The 18,091-nt window shown below is 35.4% G+C and overlaps 1 protein-coding gene across 4 annotated transcripts in view; it reads right to left on the reverse strand.

Annotated features, from left to right (window-relative positions):
• Positions 1-18,091, reverse strand: part of Vps13a (vacuolar protein sorting 13 homolog A) — a 221,886-nt gene that overhangs the window by 39,566 nt on the left and 164,229 nt on the right. For all 4 annotated transcript variants that reach the window (XM_028874876.2, XM_028874875.2, XM_028874877.2 and 1 more), the window contains exons 51-59: positions 15,029-15,157; positions 13,062-13,195; positions 10,438-10,567; positions 7,543-7,775; positions 6,736-6,889; positions 5,859-6,005; positions 5,273-5,354; positions 4,062-4,131; positions 2,531-2,636 (exon numbers count right to left, since the gene is read on the reverse strand). In XM_028874876.2, the coding sequence (XP_028730709.1) occupies positions 2,531-2,636; positions 4,062-4,131; positions 5,273-5,354; positions 5,859-6,005; positions 6,736-6,889; positions 7,543-7,775; positions 10,438-10,567; positions 13,062-13,195; positions 15,029-15,157 (1,185 nt within the window). The remainder of the gene's footprint in view (positions 1-2,530; positions 2,637-4,061; positions 4,132-5,272; positions 5,355-5,858; positions 6,006-6,735; positions 6,890-7,542; positions 7,776-10,437; positions 10,568-13,061; positions 13,196-15,028; positions 15,158-18,091) is intronic.

Consider the following 18,091-nt stretch of genomic DNA (forward strand, 5'->3'; position numbering starts at 1 on the left):
CAGCGGTTAAAAACACTGGTTGTTCTTCCAGAGGTCCTGAGTTCAATTCCCAGCAACCACATAGTGGTTCACAACCATCTGTAATGAGACCTGGCGCCCTCTTCTGACCTGCAGGCATACATGCAGACAGAACACTGCATACATAATAAAATTAATCTTTGGGAAAAAAAAAAGAGAGAGATAGAGAGAAATGAGGTGTGATCCTAAAACTACCTGGAAGAGAAATGCTAGTACAGCTCTAGCACCACTGAATTCTAATATTTCAAGAGTATTCAAGCTTCCCAAATGCCTCCAAAAAATAGAGAAAGAAGGGATATTTCTCAACCCATACTATAAAGTTATTACTATTCCAACCCCAAAATCCAAAGCAAAAAAGGCACAAGAAAACCACAGACTAGTATCTTTTATGAACATAAGTCTTTAGCAAAATACTAGGAAACCACATCTGTCTGTCTAGATGTATAAGAACAATACCGTAAAAGTGTAGGTATCAAATATACTGTCAAAAACTAGGAAGAACTCGGGGTACCCTAACACTGAAAATCTTATCATATGGATCAGAAACCAACCTACCAATGCCTGTTCTCATGGCTGTCCAACATCTCACTAGCTTCAAGGACAACAAGGAGGGATGAAAAAGCAAAGTACATGTATCAAAACCAAAGAAATCAAAATTACTTTTCTCAGATGATCTGATCTTACATACAAAAAGCAAAAAGAAGATACATAACTAGAGGCAACAAATGAACTCAGTAAGTTGCAAATGACAAGAGCAACATATCAAGAACAGTTGTATTTCTGTATGTAACTAGCATTATAACCCCACACTGAAACTATAAAACATAAGCAACTTCATGCATAATAATCCAGCAAAAATAAATACCTAAGAATAAATTTAAAGTACAAAATCTATACTCTGAAAATTACAATATATTGTTTGAAGAACTTGACAAGCTGATTTTAAATTCATATGGAATTGCAAAGGCTCAGGTTAGCTTAAATAATCTTAAAAAAGAACAAAGTACTGGTCATACCCCCATTATAAAACTCACTGACGATGAGAACAATTGAGGCTGGCAAAAGGATAGGAACAGATTTCAGGAATAAAATTATGTATCCCCCCCAAAAAAAGAACCCAACTAGATGAATGAGCAGTGTTCCAAGACATGCTATTGAGACAGCTGATAGCCACTTCCAGGACTGTGGTCTTTATGTCACACATACATAGAAATGAGACAAATGGATCAAAGACCTAGCTGTAAAAGTTTAAGCTAAAAAGACTTAGATACATGGTAAAATATTCATAACACAGGATTTGGCAAATGATTTTTAGAAAGCACACTAAAAGCATGAATAAAAGAAAAAATAAGTTGTACTTCAATAACAACAAAAACTTCTGTGCTTCAAAAAACCACCAAAACTGTAGAAAACAATTAAAAAAACATAAGGTTTATCAAAGACTGAGTAGAATGCACAAAGAACTTTGGAAATTCAACAGCCCATTACACAAGCTGGAAAGCCTGAGCAGACAACTCTCCACTGAAGATATGCCCATCATTAGCACACCAAAAGATTCTCAGCAGGGGGCTAGGTTGGCAAGCCTGATCTTGGCACTCACATGGAGGAAAGAGAGGACCAACTTCTGTGTGCTGTCCACTGACCTCCACATGCATGCTATGGCACACTCCTACCTCCCCAGAAGCAAATAAATGTTTAAAAAATAGTATCATTATCAGTCACACAAGACTCAGTGAGAAGCCAGTTTATACCCACTAGGATAGTCAGAACAAAAACCACAAAACAGTAATTGTTATAGGGAATATTGAGAAATTCTCATACATGCTAGAATGAAAAATGATAAGAATGAAAAATGGTGTAGTCACTTTAGAAACTAAAATTTTAAAATGGTTGAATCTATGAAATTAGAGAGTGAATTTTTTAAGACTAAGTTTGATTAAACATAATTATCATGTAACTTAGCAATTCTACTCCTAGGTATGTATATATAAGAGAAATGAAAAAGTGCAAGCTTACAGAAATATGTACACAATGAATATCATCATTCTTGTCAAAATGTAAAAGCAATGCGGATTTCAAGTGACAAATAAATAAGTACAGCATAACAAACCCATGTAATGAATTATTACTTGGTCATAAAGAGGAATAAAGTGCTGGTACATGTTACAACACAGAGAAGCCTTAAAAACACGCCAAATGATAGGGATTTAAGGGAAAGGGAAATGGGGATGAATATGGTATTTCATTGGATACATGTATGAAAGTCTCATAAAGAAGTAATTATGAAGTAAGTCCTTAACCAATGCCACAGAGTATGATTTTGTGTATATAAATGTTATAGGCAGAAAGCACATTGACATTTATACAGAATTAAAACAGTGAAGATGGCATGAGAGACTCTTGAATTTGACCAGGTAATGACTACAACTTTATCTACAAAGTCTGGTAATATTTTCTTAGATTTTCTCTTTTCATATCCTATCCTGCCAAACGCTGTCACTCTAAGTCTTACCTCTGTTGTCTCAGTCACCTCGGCTTTAGTGACAAGATCTGCTATGGCATATACAAATCCAAGATCCAATCTGAGATCCATTTCTTGAATCAACACTTTGAAATACCTATATTAAAATGTGGAAAACATGAAAAGATTTTCAAGTAAATACATTAAGGAAATTAGATGAAATAAACTGGAACTTTGAAACTTGGGAATAAAGGAATGAATGCAATGAACCATGCTATATTGTAACAGCAAAAAACTCAAAATATGAAAATGGTCACAGGAAAGAAATTCACTTATGACAAAAAGTCATGGAACAGATCATTACATAGCAACAATAACGAACAAACAAAAACGATATGTGGCAAATCATTATATTTAAATAAAAATTTAAATATATTTACTTAAAAAAGCAAGTTCTAAAATCTTTTATACTTTTAAATATTTTGAGAAAATTAGACATCAATTCAGCTAGCTAGACAGATGGCTCAGTGATTAAGAGAACTCACTAGCTGCTGTTCCAGAGGATTCAGGTTTGATTCCCACCACCCACTTGAGGGTTTATATTTGTCTGTAACTCTAGTCCCATGGAATCCCATGCCCTCTACTGCCTCAGCAGGCACCTGACATGTATATGGACAAGACACTCATAAAGTAAAAATAAAGGCAAAAATTTTCAAGAAAATTAGAAACTAAAAATAAAAGCATGTTTAGCCATACACACTTAGTAACAATATATATATATATAATTTTTTTTTTTTTTTTTTTTTTTTGGTTTTTCAAGACAGGGTTTCTCTGTGTAGCTTTGCGCCTTTCCTGGAACTCGCTTTGGAGACCAGGCTGGCCTCGAACTCACAGAGATCCGCCTGGCTCTGCCTCCCGAGTGCTGGGATTAAAGGCGTGCGCCACCACCGCCCGGCCTATATAATTTATTTTTAAATTTTATCTCTTCTCAGTGTGCATGTGTGTGGGTATGTTTAGGCAGTTCTCTCCTCTCACCATTATGAAGATTCTAGGGATCAAACTCAAGCTTTACGAGGCTTGTGCTAGTGTCTTTATCCAATAAGACATCTCACCAACTCCATAATACTGCATTTTTTTAAAGCAATGGAATAAATACAGTTTATCACAGTGATAAGTAGGAAGAAAAGAGGGGAGTATCACTTAGATGGATGCTATGGTCCATAATCTGTTTCACAGAATGAGTGAGTTGTGAGAAAAGATGGAAATCTTACTTTTGTTGCTGTTTCTAAAACGATCTATGTTAATTATAAGTAAAAACAGAAAAAAATGCATATAAAAGTAAAATAATAAAGTACCCAAGATCCAGTTTCAGCTACTGTTAGCCTCCAGATACAGTATAACTAGAATCTTCTCACTTGCTAAGATCATCAACTACTCAACAGATTTTATTTTATCTTTAAAATTTGTTATCTCACACTTAAATATTTGACTCACCTGAAATTTAGTTTTAACAAGAATAAAAATATTCAAATGGTCAGACAGAAAATTAAATAAACACAAAAGAAATGTATGAAACACTTACTTAATGCGTGATATTTGGGAATGTCCTGCAGATCTCATGACAATACTAACATCTGTAAAGGGCTTTGGTGCTGTGAAGGTTAAAAATATGATTATGCTCATCACATTTTAAGCCAAAGGATGGGCATTTTCTTTCAATTTAATATATATGTAAATAGAAAATCAATTATGTGGTAAATCAGCAGCATCAATTAATGACAGCCACAAGGTCATTTAGTCTTCATTTCAGATCCTAGAACTACCTTTAGCTATCTACAATCACTTTAAGGATAACTACTTACAAAAATTAATGACTTTTAAATTAGAAGTATGGATTAGAATCATCAGCAAATTGTGAAAACATATTCTAGAGACTTTCATGGTTCATGCTTCTAAGGGATTATCATATGCATGTAAAGTGGTTAAAAGATTTGCAAGAAATTATGAAGAAAAGCCACTAGAAAGTATGAAGTTCATGATATGGAGTCTGTGGTGAGAACAAGAAAAGGGAGGCAAAGAGAGGTGGAGTGTAAAGGTGGTAAGGAACAAAGAGAAAGTATTGTAAAGAGGGAGAAACAAGGAAGACAGAAGAAAAAACACCAAAGAAGAGAGAGAAAGGTTGAAGAAGGAGTGTCAGTTATTTTCATCTGGAGAACACAGAACTATTCAGAAAAAATGCTAAATCTAGGGGTTGGAGAGATGTCTAAGGGGTTAAGAGCATTTGCTGCTCTTCCATGCACCCACACTGGGCAGCATATGACCCATAATTCTAGTTCTAGGGCATCTGATGCCCTCTTCTGGTCTCTTTAGGCACCAGGTGTGCACACAGTGTATATATACACTCTCAGACATACACATAAACAAAATCTTAAAAAAATTAAATCTAAATTTTCTCATTGTTTATTCAGTTCTTAATATTTTTAAATTATAGGTTATTAATTAGTTTACTTATCAGCAATATGGTTTAAACTTCATATTTCAACTCCAAACTTGAAACTCCAATACATATATTTCTAAGTAACCTTTCCCTCAGCATTCACATGATGTTCTGTTGAATAACTCTTAGTCCTTCAGTAAGCAGTTTTACTATCTAATAATCTAGAAAAACTAAACTTGAGAATGCTACCTTTATAGCCAAAAACAAACCAAACCAAAAGACAAAAACAAAACAAAACAAAACAAAACCTCAACTAGCCACACAACTATTTATAATAAAATCTAAAAAACACAAACCTGAATCCATGGTGACAGACTTTGGAGGTTTAACAGGGTAAAACACGAAAGGAAAAATAGCACCATGAATCTGGTTCTGGATCTAAGAAAATGAAACATGAATCAGTACACAGAATGTCACATATACAACCTGACCAGAATAATAGAATTTCACAACTAGAGAGATTCAGACTAGTCAACACATAGCTGATACAAGGTGAAGATTCAGTATATTCCTTTCTCGTCTCCAACTTCCGTCCCTCCTTTCTTTACATACTTTTTATCTTTTCTGTACGTTCTTTCTTCTCTCTTATCTTTCTTTCTTTTTCTCAAACTATTCCTCCATACTCCATGCCCCCTTTCCTTCTTAGACACAGAGTCTCATTCCAAAATCCAGGCTGGCCTTGAATTCATGGTCAAACTCCTGCCTCAGTTTATCAAGTGCTGGGATTATAGACATGTGTAATCCTGGTTTCTTTTCCAGTTTCTCAGTGTGCTTTCTACTCATTGGCTTCCATCTTGTCTTCTTCTTTGGCTTTATACTAGATAAAAGAGACCAGGGGAACTATCTGGGCTTTTACTGTTTTGCCTTCATTTCCAGACTTACCTGTATTCTATAAATCTGAATTCTGAATGATGACTGGTGTGCAGATGTGTTATACTCTACTTTTAGTGCTGGGAGATAATTTCTCCGTAAAGGTATCTCATGTGGTTGCAGAATTTTCATATCATTGCCACTAGGTGTTAAGCGAACCTGAAAAAAAAAATATTACCCCCCACAATGAGATACTTCTTTTTCGACCATTGATTAAGATTATAAATTTATATGAAAATAACTTTAGGATATAGTAATTTAAAAAGTCTACAGAAGAGGGTGCTGGGGTCAGGGAAATGAGTAGGAGCAAAGCATAATGGTATATATTTATGAAACCCATTACTTTGTATGCTAACTCAAAAAATAAATTAAAGCTGAACATGCTAGTGCATGTCTGTAATCTCTGTACTCTGGAGGCATATACAGAGACTGCTATCCTCAAGGACAGCTTAGTCTACATGGTGAGTTCTAGATCAGCCAGGGCAAAACTAACCAAACCATAGCAAACCCAAAAGAACAAAAAAAAAAACTTGAAAGTACAGATTTAAGATTCAAATCTTTATGTTCATATCCATAAAATTAATATAAATATTCACATAAATATTATGGGTTGGCTTCATCACTTTTTATATTTAATTACTCAAACTGACTTTAATAAAATAATGCAAATCTTAAAAAAGATCTTGCTTCTTGTTACTTTAAAGAATAATTAGTAACTGGTATCTTGAGAATGTTCAACCTCTTAATATAAAAGCAGCTCAGAAGAATGTTTATTAGTGCTAACCACATTCAATATATTTTGTAAGAAGTCAGTTTCTCCTTAAAATTCAGAAATAATTCAAACTAGAATGTAAAATTAAAAGTTCACATCAGTACTTTTTAAATTTACCGGAATGTTACTGTCCAGCTCAATAACCTTGTCTTCCAATGGTGAAGACTCCAGGTATTCCTTCAATTCCTTCTCCAGCTTCTCATTGTGTTTTACACTCATTGGTCTCCACCTTGCCTTTTTCTTTGGTTTTGTCTCCCAAACCACATCAGAACTTACATATGAAAGCAGAAATCACAGTATTAATTTATAACAAATAAACCAGTGTATTACATTAATTACAGAACCTCCACCCTAGTTTTCCAATAGCCTCAGTTATAAGTAAGCACATTTTCAATTTAAAAACATAAATTTACTCAACTAATACTTATTGAGTTTTTATTCAGGCAGTGTTCTAAGTAGGAGGAAAATACCACTGAGCATCCCTGTCATTCTTCATTTTCACTACGGAGTTATAGATAATAGTAAACATGAATAAATCAATTTGATTATGTAGGAGGGAAAATGCTTTTGAAATAAGAAGATGTAGATAGTCTAAGACAGATTAGCTCCCAGAAATGGTAGGAACCACTGTATTAAAATGGAATGGTCAGTAGGGTCTCATCGACAAGGTGAAATTTTTGCAACCTTTAGGGAGGCAAAGAGGGTAAAAACATTTCAGATATGTGAACAGCTTTAACAAAGACCTTAGAGCAGTAGACAGTTGTGGTGCACGAAGAACAGAAAATAAAAAATACTAGCATGGTAGGAACACACTAGGAGTAGAGACAACAAAGGCCAATGAGAGGCCAAATCAGGTAAAGTCTTTTAGAAACAGACTCCGAGTTTTATTCTTCAAATATTATTTCTAATATTAATGCATCTAACCTTGTAATGCCTATATAGGCTACTTCTTGCTTGGTGTAATTATTGACAAGTGAAATTCCAACATCTTGTAAAGCCAATACAATTTCTTGCTCTGCTAACTCTGCCTTTTCACTTTCATATGTTACTTTAAACACTTTTGGATCTTCAGTGAATAAAATAATACGCTGCAAGCCTTCAAAGAATGACACTAAATAAATGACTTTCGTCCCCACACTTATAGGTGTCATCATATCCTAAAAGAAAAGAAACCAAAAAAGGGAATCAGTTTGTACCCAACAAACATTAAGTCTATACTTGACATTTATATGATGAGAATATGAATAGCCTTACTTTCTAAAGCACGGGGAGCAAACTAAATGAACACTTGCATATCATTTGGAGAAAGTTATCACTCATAGGAGCTATTTTAGACAATTCATGACAATCCACAGAATGAATACTTGTAAATACCTGGAAGATTTCCTCACTAAAATAACCAGATATCAGCTGCTACATTATATCATTAATCATGAAGTAAAATCAGTTGCCTAAGTACATTCAGATCATAATAAAATCTAATTTAAAGTCTTATAAACTAAACTAACAACACAAAATATTTTTTCTACTTCATTTTAACTCTATGGTTATAGTACATATTAAAGGTTGTTTAAGCCTCAAACTCACATTTCCTTACACAGCTATCTCAGTTGCAAGCCTTATAAAGCATTGAATGCATCTACAATCACAGGAGTTATGAGTTTGAGGCAAAAGGATTGCCAAAGGCTGAGCTAACCTGTGCTACAGTGGGAGCCCTTGTTTCAAAATATTAAGACAAACATATGTAACAACAAAAAAAATAAAAATTGATTTTTTTTTTCCTACAGGGCTACTTAGGAATCTCCTTTATAAATACTGTGTTGGGAGCCAGTGAAATGGCTCAACATAAAAGCACTTGTAGCCAGGCCTGATGACCCAAATCAATCTCCAGGACCTATATGGTAGAAGGAGAGAACTGATTCACATAAGTTGTCCTCTGACCTCCACAAGGTGACCTGTGGTACACTTGTACTTCTATGTGTTTGCACATACATGCACACACACACACACACACACACACACACACACACACACACACACACCTACACATATAATAACACATAGATTAAAAGGTAAAAATAAATGAATAACATTGTATTGATATCTGATCTTTAGATTCAATGATAAAACTAATGTAATAAATTAAGTTAACCATAAATTCTAGTTAATAAGTATTCTGATTAATAGAAAAGTTTAATACTTAATTCACATTTATGTTACAATACACAGAAATTAAAAACTGAAGTTACCACAAAAGTACTACCTAGGTACCATAGCATTAGCTACAAAAACGTCTCAAATAAAATACATAGTACTAGAAGTACAGAGAATTAAGAAAACAGGTATTTCCAAATAATTTGAATCTCTAATGTGCCAAATTTCAAACTTATTTTTATAAACGTCAAAGTATTAGTATTATTTAACTCTGCAATGTAATAATAAAGAGATCATATAGGCCATTAATCCCAGTATTTGGAGGCAGAAGCACGTAGATATATGTAGTTTGAGGTCAGCCTAGTCTATATAGCACATTTCAGAACATCCAGGGTTATTTAGGAAGTCCCTGTCTTAAAAAACCAAACCAAATCAAACAAACAAACAAAAAAAATCCCCAAAACCTGCTAATCAAGAATTTAAAAAAAATCAAAGTTAGGCTAATTTTATGAAATCTGCTTTAAAACAAAATCAACTAAATCCCACACTGCTATAATAGACAATGGGAAAAAAAAAAACCAGCTATTTCCCAACATACACATCAGGCAGCTCACAACTATCATATGCATTCAGTTTCAGAAGATCTGCCACCCACTTCTGATGTCCATGGGAACTCATATGCATATAGTCTACATACGTAGTATGCAGGCAACACACCAACACATAAACGAAAATCTAAAACAGTACAAGTAGTATGAAAAGACAAACTGAACACAGAATTTCTTATTTGGTAAAATACTTTTTATTGAAGAAAAGTATGCAAAACAAAAATGCTTATAGAGGGCTGGAAAATGGCTAGTGGTTGGTTAAGTGCTGTAAAACTGGTGATTTCGGTCCCTGAAATGATCATCATTTGTTTTTACAGCTTCCACTGAGAAATGAATTCTTTTAGTTTAGGCACCTTATAGAGTTGAAATCCAGTTAAGGTAACTATCAGTATGGGGCAAGATACTTAAGAGGTGAATGCTGCAAGACTTCTTCAAGTACACCAACTTTTATTAACAGTAAAAACAAATGATGATGTAAACAAAATCGGACTTGTAGTTCTTGGTATTTTTGGAAAAGATCAAGTGTGACAGGACTAATTCTGTACAATGACCACAAGGAATGATTACACTCTGCTGTTTCTTCTAAATGCCAACTCTTGCTATGGGCTTACATACTTCTTTAGAGAAACAACAGGTTGGCTACTGGCTTCCATTTCTACTTAGCTTCTGGTTGGAATTTGAAAAAGGCAAAACTAAATAAAAGTGGCAAAAGTTTGCCGGGCGGTGGTGGCGCACGCCTTTAATCCCAGCACTTGGGAGGCAGAGCCAGGCGGATCTCTGTGAGTTCAAGGCCAGCCTGGGCTACCAAGTGAGTTCCAGGAAAGGCACAAAGCTACACAGAGAAACCCTGTCTCAAAAAGCCAAAAAAAAAAAAAAAAAAAAAAAAAAAAAAGTGGCAAAAGTTAAAAACAACTTCAATACTGTTTTTTTAAAATCTTTGCTAGCTTTTACAGAATAGCCAAAAACAGTCCTTAAAATCAACTAGGGGTAAAAGAATATCTGCATCAAAAAACAAAAGGGCAGCTGAGAACCCCATAATGACCGACTTAGTACTTACATCCTTATGTGTTACTTCACCATGGCTTTGCCCACAACTCCATTTCAGCTTTCTAGAGCCCACTGGATCAGCCCATGTATAATAAACCGCTTTTCCAGGAGGAAGGGAATCTTCTATTTCACTGAGAGAACTGACATTAAGTAATAAAAATATGTAATAGATTAAATACAATTGATAAATACATAAAAATCCTAAATACTATTTCATTCTTATCCCATTACTTGAAATTTGTAAAAATTCTAATTAAGACTAGAAAAGGTTTTTTCCCCCTTACACAATGAAAAGATCAAGTCTATATGATCTTTCAGAATGTTATTATCTCTTCCAATGAAAAATGTATTCTCTAAGAAAACAAGAATATTTCAAACATTTTTCTGAGAAAATAAAGACCTTCAAGAATCTAAAATTAGTATTTTGTTTTACTTTAAATTATAGAAATATATTCTAAAAGTACTACATAGAAGCTGGAGAGGTGGCTCACATGTTAAAAGTATGTGTAGCTCTTCTACAGGATCCAGGCTCAGTTCCCAGCACTCACCTCAGGAGACTTATAACAACCTGCAACTCTAGTTCCAGAGGGCCACACACCCTTTCTGGTCTTTGAGAGCAACTGCACACATATAATATGCACACCCACATACACAGAAAGACAAAAAGTCAAGTTCAAAAGTAGTACAGATCCTGAGTTTAATATCCAGACTCAAAACTAATCAAACAACAGTAACAACGAAAAGTGAAAATTAATTAGAAATGAGGCTAGTTTCACATATCCACAAATAGGACAAGTTATTTTCCAAATTATTAGATAATATATATGTTATAATATTATGGCAAAGGACAGGGGATATGGCTCCATGGATTAAGTGCTTGCAGCATTAGTGTGAGGAACAGAGTCTGGATCCCTAGAGAGAGTTTCCGAGAGCCCAAACTCAGGACGCAGAGACAAGGGATCCCTTCGGCAAGCTAGCTAGCAAGATTAGCCAGAATCTACGAGCTCCTAGCTCAGCCAGAGACTCACCTCAACAAATAAAATGGAGAGTAATTGAAGGCACAAACACACGCACAAAACAAAAACAAACAAGGCGAGAGATAAAATTCAGTTACAATTATTAAAATGGGTTAAAGATTCTTATTAAAAGATAAACAGCCGGGTGGTGGTGGCGCACGCCTTTAATCCCAGCACTCGGGAGGCAGAGCCAGGCAGATTGCTGAGTTCGAGGCCAGCCTGGGCTACCAAGGGAGCTCCAGGAAAGGCGCAAAACTACGCAGAGAAACCCTGTCTCGAAAAACCAAAAAAAAAAAAAAAAAAAAAAAAAGATAAACAACCAGACCTAATGGCACAACTATGTAATCCCAATAGTTAGGAGGCAGAGGCAAGATATTTTTGAGTTTAAGGCTAACCTGGGTCACATAATAAAACCCTGTGTCTAAACACTGGGAGAAAAACACTAAATGAGAACATTATAAAGATGGAAATGCACAAAATTCTAAACACATGTTCATCGAAAATTATGTTTTGAAACAATTTATACTTGCCACAGTGCTAAAAGTTAAACTGATAGGTAGGTGAAAGAGAAAAGGAGCATGGAAAGGAATGCATCAAAATATGGAAGTGCTGGGATTAGAGAGATCATATATCTCTTTTGATTGTTTGCCTACTGTAGAATTAAAACAAACAGTTATGCTATATACAGGACATGATAGACTTACTTAACAAAATCCTAAATATACATAAAACAATCCTACCACTTTTTAAAAAGGAACTCAAGACACCAAGAGGGACCCCCCCCCATCCCCATAGGTGTTCCTCATGCATCAGAGGAAAAAAAAAGAAATGTAAACATGTTCATTAGCAGATAAATTCCTCTTTAAATGAAAAACATCAGTTTGATTAACTGTAAAATACTTCTCATAAAAAAATTTAATCAAGTTTTATCTTTGATAGCAATGAGAATTCAAAAAAAAGGAAAACTAAGAATGTTAGCTATGTATTTGTATGCATCTTAAACATAGAGAAATGAACCTTGCATGCAAAGGTGTAATAAAAAACTATGTACAGCATTTATAGGAACACAAAGAGCTTCTTCAGCAGTCAGGCCCATCATACAGGGAAACATCCAGGGAAGAGAACCCAGAATGTTCAGGAAATAAAGACTTTAGTTTTGTAGTGTAAGAGGCACACCACTGAGAAAAGTGCTTAGAAAGGTAGTCTAGAAACACTGTTTTATTTAATCAACAATTAGAACTATATGTCAGGGAAGGAAGTATGCATAATGCACTAAAACTAACAAATGAAAATAAATAAAAAACCAAGAAAAAGCAAATTTGAGGCAGCCTGGAGTCACAAAGTAGAGGAATATACACCTGTACTAGCACCCCTAAATGATGTAATCTTGTGGTTTTTGCCTTTAAAAACTGAGCTTGCAAAGGGGCAGGCACCTCCTCCAGCCTCTACTGTGTTGGATGGCTTGACCATGTCCCTGCCCTCAAAATGCTTCAATAAACCTTGCTTTTGCATTTCGGTGAACTCGTGTCTCTGGTAGTCTCTTCAGGGGTCTCAAGCCCAGGGCACATCAACCTAAACCCGCTAGTCATAAATTACTGCATTGTGACAATCACCTTACCTTTGCTTGTACTGAACAAGGTCATTCTTGGTATGATTTATTAGTAGGAATGTAGCTGCACCATCATGGTAATCTGAAAACGTAATAACTGTAGAGTGCTCAGCCAAATTAACTTCTGCAATAATTCCTCCAAGCTTAAAAAGAAAAAAATTTAATGTGATCATCTTGTTAAGAATATTAACTGATAACATTTAATAATAAAACTATTCATATGATAGCTTATGCCACATTAGGTTCCAAATGCAGCAGGCTTTTTCTTTCTTGGGCCACCAACCAGCTCCCAAATCATGACATGGAGACTTAGATTATTACTTATGAATGCTTGGCCTTAGCTTATGCTCAATTCTGGCTAACTTTCTTTCTTTAACTTAATCTGTTTCTCTTCATCTACATTTTGCCTCAGGACCTTTTACCTTTCTTTCTGTATGTCATACTCTGTGTCTGGCTGGCTGGTGACTGCCTGGCTAGCCCTGGGCATCTCCCTTTCTTTCTCCCTCATTCTTCCCTTTCTTCTCTCTCAAACCTAGATTTCTCCTATTAATTATTCTCTCTGCCAACCAACCCCACCTATTCTTTTCCTGCCTAGCTATTGGCCGTTTACCTCTTTTTTAGAGCAATTGGGTACCTTAGGTAGGCAAGGTTAAATAGCAACATATCTTTATGTAATTAAACAAATGCAGCATAAACAAAAGTAACACACCTTTACACAGTTAAAGTAATATTCCACAGCATAAACAAATGTAATACATCTTTGCCTAGTTAAAATAATATTCCACAACATCTCTATGTATGTTCACTATGGTAAAACATCTTAGAATAGTTTAGGATTCTGTGAAGAATTAGAAGACAATCCATACTTTTGTTATTTCTGGCAAACAATGAAACTCTATTGCATGCACATGAAATTTCAAGTATATTCCAGTGTTTATTTTCTAGACATGCCCACAAACTTTCTATATGATGAATTATTTTATATTTGTTTCACCTTTTCTTTTATAAAAAGAAATGGTGGTTAATTTTTAGTAAAGAAGGAAAATCATCAGGAATTTGTTACAAAAAGCAAAGTGTAGCACACACATACACACACACATATACATATATGTGTGTGTGTTATATATATGTGTGTATATATATATAATATATATCCTCCCCTCCCCTCCCCTCCTCTCTCCTCGCCATTCTGACTGGGAACTGAACTCAGGACCTCTGGTCTAGCACTAAGTGCTCTTAACCCCTGAGCTATTTCTCCTCCTGCTCTTCTTGTTAGTCTTTCTTGCTCTTCTCTCTCTTCAGCCCAGGTTTCTCCTATTTACTCTCTCTGCCTGCCAGACACACCCATCCTTTCTCTGCCTACCTATTGGCCCTTCAGCTCTTAACCCATCAGGTGCTTAGGCAGGCAGAGACAAACAGATGCAGCACATCTTTACATAATTAAACACACATCCTTGCATCATTAAGCAAATGCAGCATGAACAAAGGTAACACGCTTTTAAACAGTTAAAAGTAATAGTCTGCAGCATAAACAAATGTAAATACATTTTTGCGTAGTTAAAATAATAGTCTACAACAGTCATTTTGTGATATGATTTGCATATATATGCAAATATATATATGCAAATATATATATGTTGCTGGGAATTGAACTCAAGACCTCTGGAAGAGCAGTCAGTGCTCTTAACCTCTTTTACATTGGTTCTGTGTTTCTTATTTAATAAGATGGTTGGTTACATCTACATCTGGCGCCCAACGTGGGGTTCGAACCCACAACCCTGAGATTAAGAGTTTCATGTTCTATCGACTGAGCTAGCTGGGCAACTTTATTTATTAACATACAATCAAAATCACATTTCAGTACAATTAGAATACCAACACACACACACACACACACACACACACACACACACACACATGTTTTTCTGATGATACATGCAAGATAATGATCATGAACATCAAGGAAAAGCACTCACCTCATTATTCAGACGCAATAAAATACAACTGTCTTGCTTGTTAAAATGTATCCTTTTGGGAGGACCTTCACTCCTTTCAACTCGAATAAGAAGAATATTGGAGGCATTCTCAGGCCAAAAGGGGATACACTAAAAATAAATTACACATATTTAAACAGATCTCATCATAAATACTATGTCATTTAATAACCTCAGAGAGCAGCAATTAAACTTTTCTGCCCACACTGCTGCCACCCAAGAACCTTCAAGACTCAAAGTAGCAACAATACTAATATAAGCTTTTCCCAATGAGAAACCAAGTATGTTTAAAATGATGTGCATTCTAAATACCCCCAAGCCTGATGTTCCTTAAGAGTCCTAGTTTCAAACTGTATTTTTAATGTTTAATAACATAACATATAAAATAACAATACAGTGTCTTTTCTAACTATTAATGCATTGGATCTCTTGAGACTGGAGAATATTCTATATTTCTTTTAAATTTTTTCATTGGAAAGTAGAGCTTAACAAGACGTAATGGTCATGATCATACATCATAATTATTGTAAGTCAAATTAGAATGCAAAATTTCAAGCAAGCAAAAGAAAATTTTTCTTAGATGAAATTGAAAAAGAAAAAATTAAAATTGAAAAACTGTCTACAGATGTAGTTTACAAAAGGTGATAATCAGGATGCAACAGTACCTTTGAGTGATAAAATATACAAGATGAAAACGTTAAAAATTAAAGTACAGAAAAGATATGCTTAAAGTATATTAAAATAAAAGAAAACTATAGTTAGCCACATCTAGATATATCTAGAATTCTATATCCAAAAATCGTTGTGGAATAATCCTTTATACTTTGTGAAGATATGTCACTGGGAGTGGTTTAATAAGAAGCTAAATGGCCAATAGCTAGGCAGGATTTTCAGGGCAGAGAAAATGCTGGGAAGAAGGCAAAGACGCCAAAGAGATGATAAGGATGCAGAGAAAGCAGCATGGGCTTTACAAAGTAAAGGTAGTCGAGCCATGTAAAAGATCATAGAATAAGATATGAGTCAAGTTATAAGAACAAGTTAGAAATAAGCCTAAGCTATCAGTCGAACTTTCATAATTAATAATAAGTCTCTGTGTCATGTTTTGGGAGCTGATGGGAGGGACAGAAAAATCCACCTACATATGGTACCCAATGTCTGGCCACCTATATCCACATAAGGCCCAAGAAAGCTTAAAAAAAGACACAGCTTCCTGATGATTGTGGTCTCTTGGGAAGGGTCAGTGTTAGTGGCATAGAGAGGAGCAGCTCTTTAAGAGGCTCTGCTAAAAGCACTAGGATGGGGTTTATGAGAAGCAGTGCACTACTGTGTGGCATGAGACTTGGTAGAAATGCCTACAGTAGTGTGACACAGAACCTTCCCAGAGGGGGCTATAAACATGGGGGTGGTAAACATGGCTCCTGTCATGAGACTAGGTCCTCAAGGAAACAAACGGGGTGGAACCAGAGACCAGCTCGCCATGAGTTAAGCTGTGTGGTGGTTTAAGTTCTGTCCTCAAGCAGATAGAAAAGGTTTACAGATATGCAGTAAAGAAGGTTCAGATGGTTAAAAACCTCTAATCAGGTTACAGTATGTTTAACAATGTGTATAGGCTTACAGAAAAAAAGAAAAAGGTATAGACAGTCAAAAAAAAAAAAAAAAAAAAAAGAGAAAGAGAGAGTAAAATAACAACAACAAAAAAGCCACGTAGATATAGGAAATAGAGAGTCTGGACCCTGTATGTTACTGTGCTGTCTTTAAATTTTTTGAATGGTGATAAGCTGCTGGGAGACATGGGATTGTGAAAGGGTCTGCTGAATTAACCCAGCCTAGATACCTTAGGAATGACTTAACTTTAATATATAAGTCAGTTTTGCATTGGGGAAAAAGTTAGGCTTATCTACACAGAAAACGAAAGGCTGTGGATTTATTCAAAGTTAAAAAGGAGCAGGATTTATCGGGAGAGACCCCCTGAAAATCACGGCTACAGAAATAAAGAAATAAACCTAAAAATAATACAACACAGGTGATGTATATTTTACTTGCTCAAACATAAAACAAAAAAATCATCTTTGGCTCACTTGTGCACAATGCACAGTCTACACTTGTATTAATACAGATATGTATATTACCTTTGAAAATTTGTGAGTTTTCAGAGCAAGGGGACCAGATACCAATGAAAACAGATGGCCTTGGTGATCCAGCCTCTCAGAATGCCTCTGTTGCAGTTTCCTCAGAGTTCTGCATCAGGAACAGTTTCAAGGCTGATGGTTGAGATGATCTTGTCTCACAGACTATTTTAGCCAGGACTAGACCATTATCCTAATTTTTTAAGGGTCTGCCAAAGATGCCAGTAGCCCCCAGACAATAGGAAGCAGTCTAAAGAACATAACATCCACATTCCCAAAAAATGGGGTGGGTAATTTTTGGTCATTTGGTGGGTTATGGATGTTTATCATCATTTAGGGGGGTTGGTTACAAGTTGTTATTGGTTATTGTTAAGAAAAAGCTAAACAAAGGAGTTAGATTCAAGGATCTCTTTCTGAAGGGGTGGATAGTATAGAAATGATAAGATAAAAGGGTGGATTTTTAAGTCTACTTAACAACGGCTAGTCTTAAATACTTTATGTTCATGATGATATTTTATTTGTACTGAAATGTGATTTTACTTGTATGTTAATAAATAAAGTTGCCTGGGGGTCAGAGCTAATAGCAAGCCATCGCAGAAGCTGGGTGGTGGTGGTGCACACCTTTAATCCCAGGTCTTGGGAGGCAGAGCTAGGCGGATCTCTGTGTGTTCAAGGATACAGCCAGCATGGAGACACATGCCTTTAATCTCAATACCAACCATAGAAGACCTGGAGGTCTGTACAGACAGGCAGTGATGAGGTGGTCATGTGGTTGGGTTTACAACCAATGAGAAGGCAGAACAGAAAGTCTATATAAAGACAAACACACAGGAAGTAGCTTTCTTGGCTGAAGAGGATAGCTGCAGAATGAAGGGTAAGGCTTTTAGCTCTGACCTCTTGGGCTTTCATCTTTGCATTG

Source organism: Peromyscus leucopus, chromosome 1 (assembly GCF_004664715.2).
Source record: "Peromyscus leucopus breed LL Stock chromosome 1, UCI_PerLeu_2.1, whole genome shotgun sequence".
NCBI classification, from domain to species: domain Eukaryota; kingdom Metazoa; phylum Chordata; class Mammalia; order Rodentia; family Cricetidae; genus Peromyscus; species Peromyscus leucopus.